This window comes from Hyla sarda, chromosome 2, assembly GCF_029499605.1.
Source record: "Hyla sarda isolate aHylSar1 chromosome 2, aHylSar1.hap1, whole genome shotgun sequence".
NCBI lineage: Eukaryota > Metazoa > Chordata > Amphibia > Anura > Hylidae > Hyla > Hyla sarda.
The window spans coordinates 174,392,163-174,414,519 of NC_079190.1; the positions used below are offsets into that span (position 1 = coordinate 174,392,163).

Sequence of the window (22,357 nt, forward strand, 5' to 3'; positions counted from 1 at the left end):
CTAAACAGGGGTCATAGTTCTGTGGAGTCACTGGGTGCCCTATATGATCCCTCTAAGCAGTGGTAAGAAAACCACGTAACATTTGTTTCATGACACTATGCTTTTCAGGAACAAGCGATACATTATGGAACTGAGAAAAGTTTTTTCTGCAGTCCCTATTAAGCACTTTTAGGGTGGGAGGTGGGCTATTTAACAGAGAATTTACCCATTAATATTACTTAAGGAATCACACTGATGTTTTTATAGGTCTTAACATTTTTTTAATGAGTTCTTCCCTTGCCATTAATATCAGATTAGTCAGATGTCGACATCTGGAAACCCCGCATTTTGCCAGAGCCACAGCGTATGTATGCATAGAACAGAACGGGAATCAGCCAGCTTTGTCTTCTGTGTAGTGGTTCACTTCAACGAGAGCTGATCTGAAGTTACTCAGCACAGCCATTAAACAGAGCTGCAGGCTTCTGGCTCTGTACATGCTGCCGAAACTCAGGCTTTGGAAAACAGAATGATGAGATTGCCAGGTGTTGACATCTTACTGATCTGATCTTTATGACCTATCCTGAGTCATCAATAACTTTGGTCCAGAAAACCTAGCCACTGAAATTCTTTAAAGGAATTTTTCCATGAATCATTGTCATTCAAAGTCCCAAAAGCCTGTTAGTAATCATTTTGAAGTAATTTAGCATAAAAAAAATAAATTAAATATTATTTAAATTTAGTCTATGTGATTTGTTTTGCATGCTCATGTAACAAACTGTTGCAAAGAACACAAGTACATTTTCTGTTGATCTATTTCCTTTATGCTGGTGGCAAGGGAGCAGAGGCTTAAAGTTCCTCATCTCCTATTGCAAAAACATCCTTCAGCAACAGTTATCTTCCAGTCACACACTGGACTGTAAGCAGAGATAGGGGAATATATCTGCTAGTATGATGCATTTTTTATTTATTTTACCTATTTTTTATTTTTAACATGTTTCTGACACGTCATACATTTTGAACACTGGGGTACAGTTGCCTCCCATTGGTCACTAAAACAAACAGGCAGAGCAACCCAGCTGAGCTTCTCCTTCACTTCCTCATGGCACCCCTAGACTCATCAGAATGCGGACAAACATTTTTTTATAAACTACACCATGGTAAAATGGTACACCATGGTAAGCGGAGAAAAAAAAAACGAAACGAGTACAGTGCCCAGCAGTGCTTCAGCACCTTTGTCAGGCCCAAGGCCTGATTATGGAATCATACAGGTGTATTATAATTGTATTTGTGTATAATGTATAATTCAAGACATGGGTGAGGGTTCATTCAGACTGTTTGTGCATTCCATTTTTATTGGGGGGGGGGGGGGGGGGGGCTGTTGTTGGTATACTTCTGAAGCCAGGCACTCTGGCCATCATAAATCAAACTAAGATAAGGGACCAGGAAAGAGGGATGGCAGCCCCCCCCCCCCTCCTCCCAAGCAGTCCAAGCCTGCACTGGAGCTAATGTGCCAAGAAGAGGAGATCCCTACTGCAGGAAAGAACAAGGAAGAACGTATTGCTGATCTTGTGGAGTTTGATGCCCGTGCAGCAGAGTTGAGTGACATGAGACAAAGTCCTACAGCTGGAACTGTCATCCAAGGACTGATATCTCCTGAGGAACACAGCAACATTTCTCCCTATCAGGACAGTCCTCCACATGAGGCCTTGGACTCTTATATGTGGACTACCTTACAACACATTGGGAATGTGGATGCCAATATGACACTCCAACTGCTTCTCCAGTAGCAGACTGCAGAGAGGCCCAGCGTAGGCATGAACTGGAGGTTCTGAGGCTGAGAGGGGATGCTTTATCTGCACACAGTGATATGCAGGAGATCAAGGAGACCACAAACCTCACTTGGAACATTTCCCCATGTTGGAGAAAGATTGTGATCTGGATATGCTCCTGAGGGGATTTGAAAAGGTTTGCCGGCAGTTCCACCGACCTAAGGAACAGTGGGAATGATACCTATCCCCACAGTTGGAAGGGAAAGCTTTGGATGCGTTTGCTTCTCTTCCCTCAGAGTGACCAGGACTATGATGCAATAAAATATGCCCTGCTAAAAAGTTTTAATCTGACTCCAGAGGCTTATCGGAAAAAGTTTGGGACTTAGCAAAAAAACGTCACAGAAAGCTGCACTTAACATGCAGATCAGCTAAGGACTGCATTCAGGTAATAGTCTGGGGGCCTACTTATGAGGTCCTGGAGGACTTTACGGTCCTGGATCAGTTTTTTTAAACTCGGAGCTTTGAAGCCAGAGAGTGGATTCTGGACCGCAAGTCCAAGAAAGCAGCGAAAGCAGCAGAACTAGATGACTTTGCCAATAACCGGGCACCAACAGCAAAGCGTGGATCTTCACAAGCTGGAGCAAGAACCGGGCGGGGAACCACACAACCACAAAGCACCACCAGGCCAGACGGGAAATTCTTGCAATCATCACCAAAAGCATCAGAAGCCACAATGGATCAAGGAAACACCCACCGATGTTACAGATGCAATAAGATTGGGCACCTGAGTGCCACTTGCCCCAACAAGAATTCTCTACCGGCAGCTGGAGGACAGACATCCGTTCTTCTGGTGTCTGGAGTGGTGGAGAAAAGAGGAGATAACCTACAGAGTAACTGTGGTTGACCGGGTGACAGTGGGTTTACGAGATTCTGGAGCCTCATTTACCTTGGTGCGGCCTGAAGTGGTGGCTACAGACGACATCATCCCTGGAAGAATCATGGCTTTAAATGGAATTGGAGGTGTGCGACCTGCTGTGCCCATGGCCCGTGTGTACCTTGATTGGGGTACAGGCAAAGGTTTGCGGGAGGTGGGGGTCTCTGAGGACATTCCCGTTAATGTTCTGCTGGGGAATGATTTGGGTCGGATGTCATTATGCCCCAGAGGACACTACCTGCATGCCAGATGTGCTAAAGAGAGAGCCCGGTTCGTTCTGAGGTACTGTGTGAGACACTGAAATGTGATAACTGGGAGGGAGTGCAGGGGATTGATAAATGTTTACCTGTGACTGAGCAAGTGATGATCTCCAAAAGTGAAATGGGGTGTATTGTAAAATGTGATTACAATGAATTACCAATGTTAAAACCTAGTGGAGATGGGCTAGGGTTTGGTGTGTCCCTGGTGACATGTAAGGATGAGGGACCAGCAGTGAGTGATATCCTGTGAGCCTAAGATGGCTGAGGAGGAGGGAAGGAGTGATGGGCCTGTGTATGATGCCTGTAACATTGTTATGTCTGGGACTGAGGGGGAGGAAGGTAAACCCCAGGGAGGCATACAATGGTGGTAACACGTCAGCAGCATACCAGGGCTGCAGCTGTAAAAAGAATGGAGGATGGTGATGCAAGGGGCAAGCTGGGTGACTTGCAAGCCAAAGCAGAGGAAGGTGGAGATGCTAGTTCACATGAGGGAATAGTGCTTCCTGATGCCACGAGATGGGGGAGGGCAATGAGCATTTCTGGAAAGCTCTGCACAGTGACCCTTCCCTTGAAGAGCTGAGACAACGTGCTGAACAGCCAGGTGCAGACACAGATGGGCATCAGGTATATTGGGAAAACAATATCTTGTACTGGGAGTCTCTTTCCAAAGGCATGCCCCAGGAGAGAGACAGGCAGTTAGTAGTTCCTAGGCAGTACAGGCAGGAGCTGTTGAGGTTAGCCCATGAGACCCCCCTGGCAGGATATTTGGGAGTGGCCAAGACAAAGACAAGGTTGGCACACAATTTCTACTGGCCAGGTATGGGCACTGCTGTTGCAAATTACTGTAGATCCTGTCGTGTTTGCCAGAAGTTGGGTAAGTCTGGGGACGTTAGGGTTGTTCCCCTAGTGCCCCTACCAGTCATATCTGTACCTTTTTAACAAGTGGCAGTGACCCTGAAGCTGTTGCCTTATCCTCCGTCTGGGCAGATAAGGTGGCAGATGCACTGATCAGTATATTCTGCAGGGTGGAGTTCCACAGAGAAACGCTCACTGATCAGGGCACACAGTTCATGTCCAATCTAATGCAAAGTCTCTGCAAGAAGGCAAGTGTACTCCACTTGGTAGCTTCTGTGGTGGAGTATGTTCTGAGATTCAGGGATAGGATGGAGGCATTTACTGGGCTGGTACATGACAACCTCACAGCAAACAGTCCAGGCAAATGTACTGGTATGATCGCAATGAAAGGGAACAAGTCTATGAAGTGGGACAGAAGGTAATGGTTCTGAGCCCCATCAGGCAGAGTAAGTTGCAGGCTGACTGGGAGGGTCCCTTCCCCATTTTTGCAGCACCTAGAACCCACATCATATGTAGCTGCCCTTGATGAGAAAGGTCAAAGGCAGAGATTGTACCACATTAATATGGCATACTATGACCCTGAGGAGGTAGTATTCAGTGCATGCAGTGCACCAGAGGAAGGGCTGCATAGTGATCCTCTACTGGACCTAGTGGAGTAAGCTAAGAGCCAGAGATCCCTGGATGTGGAGATCAATTCACAGCTCTCAGCTGCAAAGAAAAGGCAGCTAAATGAGGAAATAGGCCCCTTAAGTGCAATCTTTGCCCGGGAATGCAGGGCCTGTGGTGTCAAGAAAAGAAAAATGGCTAATGAAGACAGATCTATCAGCCTGGAGAGGTAAGATCTCTCTGTCCCCATCTTATGGGGGAGGTGTAAGGCCCAAGGCCTAATTATGGAATCATACATGTGTATCATAGTTGTATTTGTGCATGATGTATAATCTAAGGCATCGGTGAGGGATCATTCAGACTATATCTGTTTTGAGTATTCCAGTTTTGTTTTGTTTTTTGGGGGGGGGGGGGCAGTTTGTGGTCTTCTGAAGTCAGGCACTCTGGTCCTATCAAAACAAATATAAAAGGGACGGCAGTCACATGAATTCCCTTTTCCCTCCTAAACAAGACACTAAAACTGAGAGATACTGGACAAACCTTTGTTCAGGCCTGTGGCAAAAGCTGACAAGATATCCTAAGATACAGCTGGACTCTCAAGGATTGCTATACCAATATGCTGTAAAGGACTTATTTTCTGAACTTGTCTTAGCGAACTCTTATTATTTTTCTGTACCTCTATGTAATTTGTTTATTTTATACGTAGCACTGTGATACCTTTTTTAAGATTAAATGTTTAATCAGCTCTGGCCTTTGATCTCTAAATATAGGAGCTCACCTTTCTGAAGTAAAAGTGTTAATTTGGGGACTTGCTGGGACTAGTAGTGGATACCCAGATGTCTGGTGGCTTTAACCCTTGCACCAGACTATCTCTAGTGTCTTGGCTGGACCGATGGGTGTCATGATCACATCCTTCATTTTAGCACTTGGACCAACACCAAAGCATCTGTGTTACTATGACTTTTTTAAAACTTTTAAAAAAGGGAAGGTATCCTTTAACATTTGGAAACCACATATACATCATAACTTGTGAGTGTAATTTTAATATTGCTTATGAATAGGATGAACTAACTTTCCAATAATTTAAAGATAGAAAGATATTTGTAAAGCAGAAAGATCATTCAGAAATCATAGTCAAATGAAACAAAAAACACTAATAAATGTGGATTTTAAGGAAAGACAAGATGCTTCATATTATGCTTAAACTTCTTTTTACTGACTCAGCAGCAAATAGATACTGTATGAATTAAAGAAAAAATGTTAACAAATAAAGTGTATAACCGTGCAACCTAGTATGATTACCTATTACGATAACCAATCAGGTAGCATCACAGGTGATACAAGTCCTTGACACTCAGGTAACTTCCTTCTTTGCTGCTCAGCAGAGTATGAAGATAAGTGTTGCTTATTCTCCTCATTTCAAATATTTCCTTGTACATTTAATATCTTAAAATATTTTTCCTTTATTTCATTTATGTCAATCCCATTCATTTTTCATTATTTTGTTCTTATCAGAATCTTTTCCATTCCCTTTTACCTTAACAACAAAAAATGTACTCTTATTTTATATATATTCATATATTGCATAATTCTTTCATTGCTACTTCATTTTATCCCTTATTTTATTCCTTATTCCATACCAGTTCTCTTTTCATCCTATATTCTCCTAATATATATTTTGCATAAATATTCTTCCATTGTGGTCCTTTATATCTCATTCCTGATATTGAATATCCTCCTCGTGTTACGTTCATTCCAACGTCCCTCTTATATCACTCATTATTATTTAACTAAACATCCTCCGTTAGTGCTACTTTCATCTCTCTTCTGGGTCACCGCCGCCATGGTTGTTCCCCAGCACGCGACCATCTCTCTGCTCGAGCACTCGCTCTAAATCTCGTGAGACTTGATGACAGCGAAGTCCGCTCCTGTCAAACTTTGTGCGCTCTGTCATTCTCCTCAGACTATCAGAGCTCGTCAGATGCGTCTCTCGGCTCCGGTCATAATATCCTCTCATTGTATCTAATAATTGTATCACTTTGTGTCAATTCCGGTCAGTATATCCATTTCTCAACGTCTGCTGCCACCCGGTGGTTAATATTCAGACTTACTGTGAAAATTCATTGTTTTACATTGACTATACAGGGTTTGTTTTCATTTAATAATATATACACATTAATTCATTTCCTAACACTCTTCTATTAATTCATATATTAATAATTGACATATTTCATATATTTACATATCTTTATTATAATTTATTTACCTTAACTATATACATTTCTCTCCCTCCAATTGTTTTTTCTTGTTTATAACATGTCTGATGAAAATAAAACCAATGCTGCAGAAAATGCTGCCCAATCCAATTTACAATCTTTGGTGGATGCTTCTGTATCCAAGTCTCTTCATACCGTAGTTAAATCTACACTCAGCTTTACAAGACTATAGAGAAATCCGTTTCTATGGCAATAGCTCGCTCCAATGCAGCGACTACAGGAGCTTTCCCTCCCCACACGTCATCTGACCATTATTGGTCTCCAAAAGAATCGGCTTCTCAACTTGCTAAAGGGTTCAAAGCCCCTGGAAAGGCGAAAAGCAAAAAACGCCATACCTATGACGGCCATACTCCTCAAAAAAATCTAAACAATATTTCAGGAGTGCGCCAAGACAATTTACAAACTCATAATCCTGATTCTAGACTAGACATCACTAGCAGTGGATCTAGTAAAACACGTATTTCACCCTCAGCCCGCGAGGAAACACAACCAATTAGCTTCAGCTTTCAGAGCTAAACCAAACTCTTTCCGAGTAGCCTCTTCTGAAACATTAAAGATGTAGATGAAATCCTGTGTGTCTCGGGAGAAAGTGACTCGGATCATGATGACCCTGGTACCCAGGAAGATGCTATGCTAACCGAAACAGGGGAATCTTATTTTGACCCCTCTTTGATATGTCACTCAAGATCTGGGGAATGGTTGCCAAAATTCAAAAAGTAGCCGAATTCCTTTCCACATGGGCTAATAAGCCATTAGATTGCCCATCACGGAATAAATTGAAGGCTGAATGCCCTTGCCCCACTTTACCTAAAAATGCCTCCTGCACCCCAGAATTAGAACCACTCCTTTCCAAATTTCTATTTAAGACTGGGAAAAACCCAAAAAAGGGTGTGGATAGAAGCTTTAAGTCCTGCCAGGACAAACTAATGGATTTGCTTGGCTCGTTCACCAAAATTCTTGATTTAGTAGAGGAAGCTGCCACTTCTAACACGACTGTGGATACAGAGACCCTCAAAGGCTGGGCTCAAAGAGCCATCTGTATTTTTCGTAATGCCAATGCTTACTTATCCACTGAACGTAAAAAGGTCTATATTAATTAAAATATTCCCTCAGTTAACCAATTTGGCTACAACTGAACCTTCCAACCCCACTGAGGGGATGCTATTTGGTGAGGACTTCATTAGAGTTAAGCAAATATGTGGGTCTCTTCATCTCTAAATAAGGCCCAAGTTTAAGTGAAGAAAATTTTTTCCCAAATAATTTTTGGCAGAGGCCGGAAGAGGATGGAGCCGCTTTTCCAGCCAAGGCTCCCAAAAAAATAAATATCATAAAGGCTCCTATCCCCAACCAACCACTCAAGTTGCAGTACCCTCCTATGCTCCTCCCCCCTTTTTCCCCATACTGGGGCAGACCATGGAGAGCACGAGGTCAGAGGTTTTCCCTATCCAGATACCTCACAGGTAAGTCTCTCTCTACCTCTGTCTTCTTCCCCAGATATCCCATTGGGGGAAGACTCCTGTATTTTTCCCACAATTAGACTATGATTACGTCCGACTCTTGGATACTAAACACTGTCAACGTTTACCAAATAGAATTTGTAGCCCCTGCTATCCAAACATATCTTCCCCATCCGATTCAAATTTTCCCTATCAGACAAATCTCTTATAGACCAAGTCAAGGAACTTGTTTCCAAGCAGGCAATAATTCCAGTTCCTTCCCATTCTCCGGGTTTCCTAAGCAACTTATCTCTAGTAAAAAAGAAAGATGAAGGTCAAAGCCAAGTGATCAATTTGAGACTCCTAAACAATCTAGTAGTCTATGGCTACTTCAAAATGGAGGGCATTCATTTACCAAGAGACATTCTATTAAAACACGATTGGTTAGTGAAGATAGATCTAAAGAATGCATATCTAAAAGTTCCAATCCATCCTTCATCTCAAATGTTCCTACAATTCCTTTGAAAAAAAACAAAAATGGCAATTCACTTGCCTTCCCTTCGGCCTATCCTCAGCCCCCTGGTGTTTTACAAAACTGTTGAAACCAGTGGCGGCCTCTCAGAAGTCAAGGGGTTCGTCTGATCATTTATCTCAACGATCTACTTCTCATGGCCCAATCAAAAGAGTTACTTTTGCTTCATATGAATTGGACAGTGACTCTTGACCCAATTAGGTTTTCTCAGAAATTTAAAGAAGTCGGTTCTAATTCCATCTCAGGAACTAGAGTTTTTGGGGTTCATGCTCAATACCCAATTGACCACTCTAAGTCTTCCCCCAAGAAGACTAAAAACTATTCGGAAGGAGATCCGTCAGGTTCTCCGTAAGGACTCAATTTCTTTGAGGACGATAGCTCTAATCGTGGGTCTCCTTTCAGCCTCCATTCAAGCCATTTTTCCAGCTCCTCTTCATTACAGAGCTCTCCAATGCCTGAAGATACGGCATCTAAAGGAAAGTCTCTGTTATTCCGACAAAATTCCCCTCTCTTCAGAAGCTAAAGAACTACTCCTTTGGTGGCTCGCTCACAGAGTCCTGGAACGGGAAAGCGATTTTTCATCCAAATCCAGACATCATCCTAGAATCAGATGCGAGTATTTCCGGATGGGGAGCTCGCTACGCTTCCCTTTTTTACTGGAGGAAAATGGTCTCCATCGGAATCTCACCTACACATCAACTGTATAGAATTGCTAGCGGGATTTTTTGCTTTAAAGTTTTCCAAAACATTTATCCCAATATTGTATCCTCCTTCGCATGGACAATATTTCCGCTGTCCTATATATCAATCATTTAGGAGGTACGAATTCCAAAATTCTTGCAGATTTTGCCAAAGATTTTTGGCATTTCTGTCTGGACAGGGACATCATCCTGAAGGCGGAATATCTTCCGGGAATTTTCAGTTCGGTAGCGTATTGGTATTCCCGTTATCTGACAGATTCCAGCAATACGACACTTCATCCTCTAGTCTTCAAATCAATCAATTCTTTATGGGGTCCTCTTCATCTGGATCTTTTCACTTCCCGTCTCAACACTCAATTACCCCTATTTTTCAGCTGGTGCTCAGATCCAGAGGCTTTAGGTGTAGATGCCTTCCTTCAATTTTGGCCTCAAGACTCTGTATGCGTTTGCCCCATTCAATCTTATTCCTGGGTTTTATTTCAAACATCCATTCAGAAGACCACATTGGTCCTCATCACTCCACTGTGGCCAACTCAACCGTGGTTTCCTCAGATCTTACATCTCATCGATTTTCCTCGTCTCCTCCCTTCTTTTCAGGATCCTCAAGGAAATTACCATCCTCTGATTCTTTCAGACCAACTAACTCTGGTTGCTTGGTTGATTTCAGGTAAACAAGACCCGACTTCCAATTTTCAAAATCTGCTCAAGATATCCTCTCAGACTCTTGGGCCCCAGGTACCAAATCAGCTTACAGATCTGCCTGGGGACTTTGGTCTCATTGGTGCGATCAACGACATCTGGATCCCTTACAAGCACCTATACATCACATCTTAAATTTCTTACAGAACCATCTCTACCGGTCGGCTATTTCTTCCAAACACCTCCCTATTGACTTTCCCTGTTGGTAAACATCCTCTTGTTTGCCAACTTCTTAAGGGCATCTGCTTCTGTAGACCACCTTTACCTAAATGCACTTCCACATGTGAATTTGATCCTGTATATGTTAATTTCCTGGGAGGACAATGATTCCTTATCTCTAAAATTTATTTCCTTCAAACTTACTACTCTTAGGTCTAATCTCTGTCAAACGAGTTTCTGACGTCAGATCTTTGGATATTTCTTGCAGACACTTAACACCTCAAGGTGTAGTGTTTTCTATTCATCGACGTACAAAAAACATTCAATCCGTTTTCTACCCTTTTCCTCATCATGAAAAACTCTGTCTTTCGCTGCCTTCGTTCTTACGAATCCAGAACAGAATCTCTCAGATTTCCTTCTTCTCAATTATTAATTTCCCTTTGCAAACCACATGCTCCTGTCTCTTCACCCACTCTCGCCAGATGGGTCAAACAATGCATCTAGCTGGCATTGATATCTCAAAATTTACTGCCCATTCTACTAGGAGTGCAGTTTCCACTAAACTGTCAATCTGGTGCTTCTCTTTCAGACTTCTTCAAAGCAGCCAACTGGGCTTCTGTTTCTACTTTCAGGACTTTTTATTTTAGACCTGAATCCCACATGTATGTTATTATAGTGTAATATAAATATATATAAATAAAGACAAGACGCGAGTATTATCCCTCCCTGAGCCCATCCCTATAATTCTATTTTGTCTCTATTTTGCTTCAACAGCTCCACAGTGAACTTCAACCACCCTTCCGTTCCAACATAGATGGGTCTTCATGGTTTCGTCATTTCCTTAATCTTCCACCGGTGTTCCATTTCCAGCTTTGTTCCTGTTAATCTTCTCATCTGATAATACTTTGCAAAGAAGAAGGAAGTTACCTGAGTGTCAAGGACTTATATCACCTGTGATGCTACCTGATTGGTTATCATAATAGGTCATCATACTGGGTTGCACGGTTATACACTATTTGTTAAAATGTTTTCTTTAATTCATACAGTATCTATTTGCTGCTGAGTCAGTAAAAAGAGGTTTAAGCATAATACTCACGTTTTGTCTTTATTAAAATACAAATTTTCCGATAGGAAAATTTCCAATTTTTTACAAGTCTGCAGCATTAAGATGAAAAGTAAAAAACAAAACCTGCTTTAAAGTCACATGACTGCAAATATATACCGGTCACTGTTGTGATTTGTATGAGCAAATACGTCTACTTGAGTTGGTAGGAAGCAGTTTAGAAGGAAGTCTATAAAAACCTTCAAGACAAAAATGGTTAAACAATGTACATAAAACAGCACAATAATGTATCTAGTATGTTACTAATACAGAAGACTTATCAATGGAATATGTGTATAAATGTGGTATGTGAGCGTTAATATAAAGCACCATGCATTTTAATTTTTTCAGCAATGTGCAAGAAATAATAGATGGCTTGGCCCAAACAGGACTCCACAAATGAGTCTACTCATTTGTTATGTAGAATGCCTGTCTATGTGTCGTACTTGATTTCTCTTAAAATGTGTTATAGCATAAGAAATAAAACAAAAAAGTCACATACTCTATTTGAGCTCCATTGGATACAAGGGCTTTAAGGCAGTCCATGCTACCTGCCCTTGCTGCTTTGTGGACAGGGGTCTCACCCACATAGTCCTAGAAAAAAATAAAAAAGGAAAAAAAGTAAGAGGAACTAAATTAAAGTAAACATCATAAAAGTAAAATAAAGGCACAAGCAATTGTTTGACAATTAAAAAAATATATTTTTCCACATCTTGGAACAAACATTAAAAGTGTTATGGAATCTGTTTAGTATTATTCCCTTTTCTCTCTCAAGATTAAAAGGAAATCTGTCAGCAGTATCACCCGCACTAAAGCTGTCACACAGGCTTGTAGTGCGCGTGATGCTGATCAAAACGATATTCCTGGCTTCCAGATTCGCCCAGCGGTTCGAGGCAATTTGCCTTTTTCTTTTTTATGCAAATGAGGGCCTTGGGGCATGGGCAGAGCTCCCTGAGCTAGGGGCACACCGATATCATCCTTGCCAGGTGGGCGCTCCGCCCGGCTCATCAATATTCATAATCATTTTAGGCCCTCATATGCATAAAAAGAAAAAAGCGAATTGTGGCAGAACGGCTGGTTAGTGCGGGTGATACGGTACTGCTGACAGATTTCCTTTAACCCCTTAAGGACTCAGCCCATTTATTTAATGTTTTCGTTTTTGGTGAGGGGACCTCCGTCTGCCGTTCTGGATGATCGGATCGCCGCGGCAGCGCTGCGGGAGATCCAATCATCCATTTTAGTGACCGCAATGCTGCAGATGGTGTGATCTGTATTGATCACTGCATCTTAGGGGTTAATGGGGGACATCCGCGCGATCGCGGATGTCGGCCAATACCGGCGGGTCCCTGGCTGCTATCAGCAGCCGGGACTTGCGGCGCATGACCCGAACTTTGCTCCGATGCTCGCAGTTATGTATAAGACGTAAATGCATGTCCTGGTGTGTTAAGTACCAGCTCACATTTGCTTCCTGCGTCGTTAAGGGGTTAATACTGACCTAAAAGGTAACTGGCTTTGTGTGTGTCAGTGGAAAGCCTAATTTAGAGTTCACCCAAGGTAGATATAAACCGTAAACCGAAAAAGTTTGTACCAAAATCTACAGAAAACGTGCAACAAGTTGTTTGTATATTGCTCTTGATTATATGAAATGCTATAAAAATAAAGAAGAAAAACTGTTTATTTGAAATCAAAAGTTGAGGATATTGCTGCATTGATGATTTGGCACTTTTCTAGCCTCCCTGAAAAAAGGCTCTACTAGTAAGCCTAGCATTGATCAGTATAACCAATTTAATGAAAGCCCCCTAGAAGGACTTAAAGAAAATGTCAAGCTGTAAGAAAATGTATCCCGTCTGATCGCTGGGGTCTGACCACTCGGACCCCACGCAATATCCCGTACAGGGCACTGCTCTGCTAGAGGGAGTTTCGGACCCAGCACGTCAGCTGGTCGAAACACGCCCCCTCCGTTCATCTCTATGGGAGAGGCAGACATGCGAATGCTGCGCCTCTGCCTCTCCCATAGAGATAAATAAAGGGGGCGTGTTTTGACCAGCTCATGTGCCAGGAGTAGAGTAGGGGCCTAGTCAGGGCCCCATACGGGAGATCGTGGGTGTCCCAGTGATCGAGTCGCCCGAGATCAGACATTCACCCCCTATCCTGATGCTAGGGGATAAGTTTCTTACCGCAGGACATCTTGAAAGTGCAATAAAAAATATGTTTTTAAAAAATATAAAAATATCCCAACCTTAGAAAAAAAAAATTTATTCACCCACCTTTTATCTTTAAAGGGGTAATGCGCTGAAAAACATCTTATCCCCTATTCAATGGATAGGGGATAAGATGTCTGACTGCAGGGGTCCCTCCACTGGGGACCCCCGCGGTCTCCGATGCGGCACCCCAGACATCCATGCACGGAGCGAACTCCATGCCGGATGACTGGCGACTACAGCCGCCATGTCCCCTCCATTCATGTCTATGGGAAGAGAAGTAATGGCTACGCACTAGCTGTTAAGGCCACTACAATATACATGAATGGAGGGGGAGTGGTATTACATCACGAACACGGAAGCTCCAAGCCTCAGTGTTCTGGACACCGCTGCCGGCCCGGAGATCCTTTGGATAGGGGGATAAGATGTTTTTTGTCAGAGTACCCCTTTAAAACAAAAACAAGGGGTTTATAAAAATGCTAAAGAAAAGCATTTTCGCATAAATATCCAGCATTAGTTGAATTATTGCCGATTAATTACCTGTTTGTTTACATGGGCACCTGCTTGAATTAGCCATACCAGGCAGTGTGGATGTCCCCCAAATGCGGCAATGTGAGCTGGAGTTTGAGCAAACCGAGTTGTGCTGGCATTAACAGAGCATCCTGCTCCTACCAACTGTACCAGGCACTCCAACTGTGAAAACAAAAGCAGAAATGCCATCAATTAATAGATAATAAAATTGCAACTCAATAAGTAACAGGGGTGTGGAAAAAAAAAAAAAAAAAAAAAAACTACTTGTCCCTCATGAAAATGCCCTTGTCCTGGCACACAAAATAATTTCAACTTAAATAGTACATAAATAAGTTCTTTATTAGTTTATTTAGTTATTGCACTTTTGTTTATCCTCCTCATCCTATAATAGCCATAACTTTTTTTCTCATCTACAGACCCATAAGGGTTCCATAATGTATGCTCAGACACAAAAAAATAATAATTGGGGGGTTCTCTTATTCATGCCATTCACCTTCTGGTAAAACTCACATGTTATTTTGATACTTTAGGTCAGCCTGATTACAGCAATACCAAATGTGTTTAGTTTCAGTCATGTTTTACTATAGTTTCACTCATGTTTTTCTAATTAAAAAAACATTTCTGGGATATGAAGGTTTAACAAAAAAATAAGAAAAATCCACCCCACTAGACCACCAGGGATTTTGCAGCTTTGACAGCAGTGATCTAAAGTGTTAATAGCTGGCCACGACTGCTCCCAGTTACCAGAATCAACTGGGGGTCGCCAGGTATGTCGCGGGCTCGAGTCAGGAGCCCGCTCCATTCACCCGAGCACTGGCATAATAAAATCAAAGGGGAAAGTTTATCCCACCCTGCTTGTCCAAAGCGGAGTTAAATGCATGAAAAAGTCACCTGCCTGGAGCCCGGAACTGCATGTCCCGGGCAACAAGATTTCCACATACCTGGGAAGAATTACAAGTCAAATCTAATCTAGTGGAAAGAAATTAAAGCATATCAATACAACAGAACCTAAATAGTGGCACTTTAGTCTTATCCCAAGTATATTTTATGAGGATTCTGTATCCAAAATCTGCATCATATTGATTTCAATAAGAAATGTAAAACCCACATTGAAAATTGACAGTTTTGGTAGCCATAAAACAAACAAACCTTTACTGTACAGCAATGGTCCCCAAACTGTGGCCCTCCAGATGTTGCAAAACTACAATTCCCAGCATGCCTGGACAGCTGTACAGGAAGGTATGCAGTCCAAAGGGGTACTGCAAAACACTAGCAGTCCCCCCCCCCCCTACACTTCTAATAATGGAAGCAGCAAATAAATAACAGCCGAAGATTAGGGGGACCAGGTGAGGTAAGTATGCAGGCTTTTTGTCACTGGCAGTGTCAGAATCAAAAACTGTGTGTAGTATATCTTGGCAAGACATTAACCTTTTTAACCTCTTAAGGACCCAGGACGTGTGAGTACCTCCTGGGTCCCGGTCCTGCGATATAATGCGGGGTCACACGGTGACCCCGCATCATATCGCGGTGTGCCCGGCGTCATAGTGAAGCCGGGACCCACCTCTAATAGCGCGCAGCACTGATCGCGGTGCCGCGCGCTATTAACCCTTTAGCCGCGTGCTCAAAGCTGAGCCACGCGGCTAAAAGTGAAAGTAAAAAGGGCCGGTTAGCTCAGGGAGCTGTTCGGGATCGCCGCGGTATAATCGCGGCATCCCGAACAGCTGTAGCACAGGAGGAGGTCTTCTTACCTTCCTTCCTGCAGTCCGATCGCTGATTAAATGCTTCAAGCCTGAGATCCAGGCTTGAGCATTCAATCGCCGAAAACACTGATTGATCCATTCCTATGGAGATGAATCAATCAGTGTTAAAGATCAGTTAATGCCATGTTATAGCCCCCCTGGGGGCTATAATATGGCATAAGAAAAGTTTAAAAAAATCATTAACCCTTTCAATTATCCCTTCCCCTAATAAAAGTTTGAATCACCCGGCATTTCCAAGAATACAAAAAACAGTGTAAATAAAAATAAACATATGTGGTATCGCCACGTGCGGAAATGTCCGAATTATAAAAAATATACCGCTTTTTAAACCGCACGTTCAATGGCATACGCGCAAAAAAAATTCCAAAGTCCAAAATAGCGCATTTTTGATCACTTTTTATACCACAAAAAAAGTTAATAAAAAGTGATCAAAAAGTCTGATCAGAACAAAAATGGTACCGCTAAAAACTTCACGGCGCAAAAAATGAGCCCTCATAGCGCCCTGAACACAGAAAAAAAAGTTATAGGGGTACGAAGATGACCATTTTAAACGTATAAATTTTCCTGCATGTATTCATGATTTTTTTCTGAAGGGATACAAAATCAAACCTATACAAGTAGGTATCATTTTAACCGTATGGACCTACAGAATAAAGATAAGGTACCATTTTGTCGAAAAATTTACTGCGTAAAAACGGAAGCCCCCCAAAACTTGTGTTTTTTCATCAATTTTGTCGCACATTGATTTTTTTCCCGTTTCACCCTAGATTTTTGGGTAAAATGACTAATGTCATTACAAAGAAGAATTAGTGATGCAAAAAATAAGCCATCATATAGAATTTTAGGTGAAAATTTTAAAGAGTTATGATTTTTTAAAGTTAAGGAGGAAAAATTGAAAATGAAAAAAATGGAAAAAGCCCGGGTCCTTAAGGGGTTAATATACTTCGTTGAAAAATTGTATCTCCTATATAAAAAATTATACATAACCACTAGGAGTCCCCATACTATCCAGAAGATGGGTGGACATTTATCATTGTCTTTTTTTTTTGCTTACAATTGGCACGTGACATTGTGCACATGCGTCTATGAACTTTTTTTTAATGGGACTTTTTGAAGTATGCATAAACCTGAAAACCAACCTTTTGAAAGTCAATTTTAGTTCATACTTTGCAGTGGTAATGAATTTATCAAGCGCTAATGTTGCACAACAAGTCGAATACCCCTCAAAAACACCACAAATCTACATCAGGTAGACGTTTTACAAAGGAATGTACTAAATAAAATAAAAATTTTAAAATGTGTTCCAGCACCATATTTATCACATGATCTGCACCATTTAATAAATGAGGCACATGTACACATTCCCAACACCACAAATTAAAGGTGTAAGAAAACGTTCAACTACACCACATGGTCCTATTTGGCTGCAGCATCATTTTTGTCCCAAAAATTCACAGAGGGGTACACACTTTAAAATATAAAACTTTTAATCAGACACGTCTAAAACCTATCAATAGCACAGGCCCCACAACAACTAGCCAGTAATTGGAGTTGACACCAGATCTAAAATATACAAAAACAGACCACAATGGATGGAAGTATGTCTGTAATGGGGGATAATGAGGAGAGCAGGGTCCCAAAATAGTGCATAAATCACCCTAGAATTCCCTATCGGGGAGATGTAGTGAAGACTACCCCTGCTCCCACAGGGACCGTCGGGGCACTCGCCATAAAAAGAGTGACCCCTGCCCCGAAATATCCCTTAGACTACGCCCTATAAATCCCTGGCAATATTGCACATGCCCTTGCTCTGGTATACCCGATGCGTTTCTACCACATCGGTGGCTTCCTCAGGGGTTAACCAGGCAAAATACAAAAACATTTGGAATCAATATTACCAATATATAGTTACAATAATATCAAAAAATAGCAAAGTAAGGGCTATCACCAGATAGAAATTACAAAAATATTTACAGTTTTAGAAATACCACGAGTCTACCTACAGTTAAGCACCTATCCAGTTCAGGCAGTACTGGTGCGAATAGTGTCTGTTGTCTACTGGCAGAGAATACCAGCAGGTGGCTACTCACGGTTACCACGGGTTGCCGCAGTGGCGGTATACCCAGGTGCACTCCCACAATGGTGGGCAGCGCACTAAGCCGATCGGTGTCCTAGCTAACTTGCCGCGGACACCCATGCTGTACTTATGCGTGTCTGAAAAGAAATCGCGCGCGCATCACAGGCCGCCGTGTGTCACTTCCGGTGGTGAAGTCTCACCTCCGGTGACGCATATCTCAGCGCCGAGCGTCACTCGTTGCTAGGCAGCGCTAAGTGAATACAAACAGCGCTGTCAGCAACTGACAACACAATTTTTGGCCCAGCTGTAGGAACAGGTTGGGACAAAGACCAGAAGGTGAGGGCTGGACTAGTAGGTAAAGGAGGTTACAGAGCAGCCTGCACGGATTGGATGAAAAGACCCAGCAAAGCAGACTCAGGGCACAAGTGAATACAGGGCGAGTTGGGGGAGGCTCAGTGCCCGTCTCGGACAGGCTCCTTCCTGAGTAGAGTATGTCAAAAAATAATTTACTGGTGGCCACAGGCCTATTTTTTATTTCTTAAACAGTGGCAACAGCTGGAAGCACAAAATGGGTAGGGTAACCGGCAAATATGCATTACGTGTGACTCCTACCCTTAAGTATCCTGTGCATATTTACAGGGTTTAAAGCTGTGCCAAGACATTGGGGGAGATTTATCAAAGTTGTCTATGTCCCGCATCAATATAGACCAAACTACAGAGGGTTAGACTGGTCTATTGTGCGCACGGCTCTTGATAAATTCTGCCCACAGACTTTGGGATCTATGCTTTAGACTGTATTTACACCTGATTCAGTATGGTCTGACATTTCAGCGTACTTTCAGCCGATGCGACTTGTCGCTGAAAAGTCGCTTTTGATCAATTCAGCACCAATGCAGTTTTCCGTCTAAACTAGACTAGAATGAATCATGTTCTAAAAATCCTCTAAAGCAAAAGTCGCACATATTTAGACCGACTTTCTGTATGACAAGTTTATATGGGAAAAACCAGTCTAAATCCTTTGATAAATCTCCCCCATTTACTTTACATTGAACTTTACATAACTCTGCAGTTTCAAATCCTGTGCATCAAGTATGTGCAGAACACCATACATGTGAATAGATCCTTAAAAAGGTAATGTCATCAGTGTCAGCAGCACTAACCTGTTGGTACAGACTTGTAGTGTGGATTACACTGAAAAAGATACTTACCATGGGCCAACACATGACCAAGTTTGCCCTTTCTCCTTATTTGGTTGATAACATTTAGCAGGCTTGGTGCACAGATGGCACTTCAGGAGCACAGTGACATCATGGCTGCTGCTATACGTCATCAACTAAATAATGAGATTAACAGGCAAATTGGGTCACGGATCGGCCCATGGTAAGTATTTTTATCAGCGTCAACCGCACTTCAAGTCTATACCAACAGTTTAGTGCAGGTGACACTTGACAAATTCCCTTTAAAACCCTGCTTCCACTTTGGGGGGGGGGGGGGGGGGGGGGGGACAAAACAGAAGACAAAACGTATCCCCTATCCAAAGGGTGACACCCACAATCTCATGTATGGGCCGCTGCTCTCCCCGGGAACAGCACATCACGACCCCCACAAAAAGCATCAGCCAACACACCCCTTTCATATATCTCTATTGAAGAGACGTTCAGCTATCTTCAGCTCTCCCATAGAGATATAAGGAGGGGACGTGTCAGCCACCGCTTTGTGCAGGGATCGTGACACGCTGCTTCTGAGGAGTGTGGGGGCTCATACATGAGATTGTGGGGGGTACCAGCAGTCTGATTCTCTCCCCCCCTCCGATCTAACACCCATCCCCTATCCTTTGGATAGGTGATAAGTTTTTCCCCCATGATCTATCTCCTTTAAAACTGTGCAGCATGCTCAGTGCACTTTCACCAGCCCTACATCAGGGCCTAGCAGAGAAGAGTGTGCTGTCCTGTGACTGACTAGGTGGCTATGGGAGGAAGTCCATATATTAGTATATATGGACTTAGAGGCGTAATAACAGCAGCGACAATGCTAATATCACCTTGTCACCATTCTAAAGGTTTAAATGGGCACTGTCACCAACTTTTTTTATTTGATATGTTGTAGTACTTATGTACTACAACTTCTCTAATATACTTTATTTTTTTATTAACATACTTTTACATTTGAAAACCGGCCACTAGGGGGTCATCGGTCCAAATTCATTCAGCCTCCGCTCGCTCCCGGCCCGTCAATCAGACAGGCGGGAGCGAGCGCTGAGAACAGTGCTCCCTGGCCTCGCCAGTTTGGTAAGAGGGGGGAGTGTGTGTATTATAGAGTTGATTGTTGCAGCAAAATCGCTGACAAGGGGGGGGGGGGGGGGGAGTTGCGCCGCAGCCACAACTCCCAGCATGCCCTGACAGCCAATAGATGGCAAGCTGGGAGGTGAAACAGCTGGAGGCACCCTATGAAGATGAACTAAGGGCGGAAGTGTCGGCCCCAGCAGGCATCAGTGATGTTGTGCCTGCTGGGGAAGGAGGATGGTGGGAGCTACTCTTTAATCTAAAACCCAGTCAGGTTTATAAACATCTAGAGTACAGGTACACAATATTGGTGGGAGTTTACTGTACTTACACCGGTTTTCTGGCAAATATAGGTCACATATTGTGGTGTTCACCAGAAATTTGTAGATTTTTACTCTTGCCAATGCACTACACTTTGTGGGCCTTACAGCCCGACAGATTTAGTATATTTATGCCAAAAACTGGCGTAAGTCACAGAAATCTACACAAGGTCATAACAGTAGTAAGTTTCTGTATGGCACACAGACGGGCCAGACAGAGCACATTAGCCCGCATTTATCAAATAGATTTTTTTCCATAACAACCAATCACAGCTCAGCTTTCACTTTACCTTAGCTAGTTAGCTGAGCTGTGATTGGTTGTTGTGTGAAAACCACTTCATTTTTTTCTCTCTCAGTTTGATACATCTGGGCCATTGGGTGGATCTAACTCCAGAACATTTCATATTAAGATCCCAATCTGACAGTATTTTTCAGGACTCCATGGGGGAGATTTATCAAAACCTTTCCAGAGGAAAAGTTGCCCAGTTGTCCATAGCAACCAATCAGATCACTTCTTTCATTTTGCAGAGGCCTTGTTAAAAATGAAAGCAGCGATCTGATTGGTTGCTACAGGAAACTTTTCCTCTGGACAGGTTTTGATAAATCTCCCCCATATATCTACAACAGAAGTGTGTAACCAAAGCCCGGCATGTACGGCCAGATTTAGGAGTCTATACAGGTAGGCGTATGGCAGCTGCAGACAATCGATCGTAGACTGATGAGAGCACCATGTGAACACAGCCTTATATTTCCCCATCAGTGTACAGGCAGTGAGTGACAGGAGCCAAGTACATGTCACGTGTCCCTCTCTGGGCAGCAGACATACAGCTGCGCCAACTCTACAGACAACTCAATCAGGCGAGAGCCGCGCCAGACAGGGGACGGCCGCGCTTCCCTCCAGTGTGTACAGGGCGCACACCTCCCACCTTTGTTCTTTAGCAGCAGCCGCTGCCTCAGCAGACAAGCATTCCCCGCCCATAAAATATGCATACCACGCCCCCTTTCTTTGTCTCTGGTCCTCTCAGTCAGCCCGCCTCTACTAAACGGGAAGGAACCGAAGAAAATGGCGCTATCCCCTCCCACTTTCCATCTCCTCAGTGATGTTCCCGCTCTACCCCAGGACACAGCCGCCGCCGTTCCCCACAACGTCACCTTCCCGAAGTGAGCGGCCCAGTGTATGGGCGTCCAGCCGTAGCACGAGTCTTCCTTCCCGAGCTGCTGCGCGGTGTTCCCGGGCGGGCCTTGGAGCAGAGACTGAAGGCACCCGAGGTCTCCGTCCCTGCACGCTCGGTGTAGAGGGAAGCGGAGGTTGAGCACCTCCTCACTGGAGAAGCCGGGCTCCGAACACACCGACATCATCATCCGAGGAGCTGCAGCACACGCACCCAAACACTCACACACCGGGGCTGGGGGGAGGAGTAACGCGGAACCCCGCCCCCTGCTAACTCACTGCCGGGGAGGCGTCATAGCGGCATGGCTCTGTATACATAGCGCCATCACGTGACTAGGCCGGCTGGCAGCCATTGGCGGAGGGGCGCGCGGATCTCTGGACTCTGTGTTTGAGAGTGTCACATTTATCAAAACGGTTTCAAATTGTCTATGTTGCCCATAGCAACCTATCATTGTACAGCTTTCATTTCTGGAACTGCTCTAGTGAAGTAAACGCTGCATTATGATTGCTCGCTAGGGCAACAGACTCATCTGTACTCTTCATATTGTGACCCTTCAGCTGTTGCAAAAGTGAAATTCCCATCATGCTGTCAGGACTAGAGATGAGCGAACTTACAGTACATTCGATTCGTCACGAACTTCTCGGCTCGGCAGATGATGACTTATCCTGCATAAATTAGTTCAGCTTTCAGGTGCTCCCGTGGGCTG

The 22,357-nt window shown here is 43.4% G+C and overlaps 1 protein-coding gene across 2 annotated transcripts in view; it reads right to left on the reverse strand.

Moving 5' to 3' along the window:
* Positions 1-22,142, reverse strand: part of LOC130355531 (ankyrin repeat domain-containing protein 10-like) — a 54,134-nt gene extending 31,992 nt beyond the window's left edge. The window contains exons 1-3 of one of the 2 annotated variants that reach the window (XM_056555778.1): positions 21,930-22,142; positions 14,050-14,202; positions 11,811-11,902 (exon numbers count right to left, since the gene is read on the reverse strand). In XM_056555778.1, coding sequence (XP_056411753.1) covers positions 11,811-11,902; positions 14,050-14,202; positions 21,930-21,968 — 284 coding nt within the window. In that variant the 5' untranslated portion in view covers positions 21,969-22,142. Of the gene's footprint in view, positions 1-11,810; positions 11,903-14,049; positions 14,203-21,631; positions 21,910-21,929 lie in introns of those variants that run through there. The other variant, XM_056555777.1, reaches the window with a different exon arrangement.
* Positions 22,143-22,357: the final 215 nt, after the last annotated feature.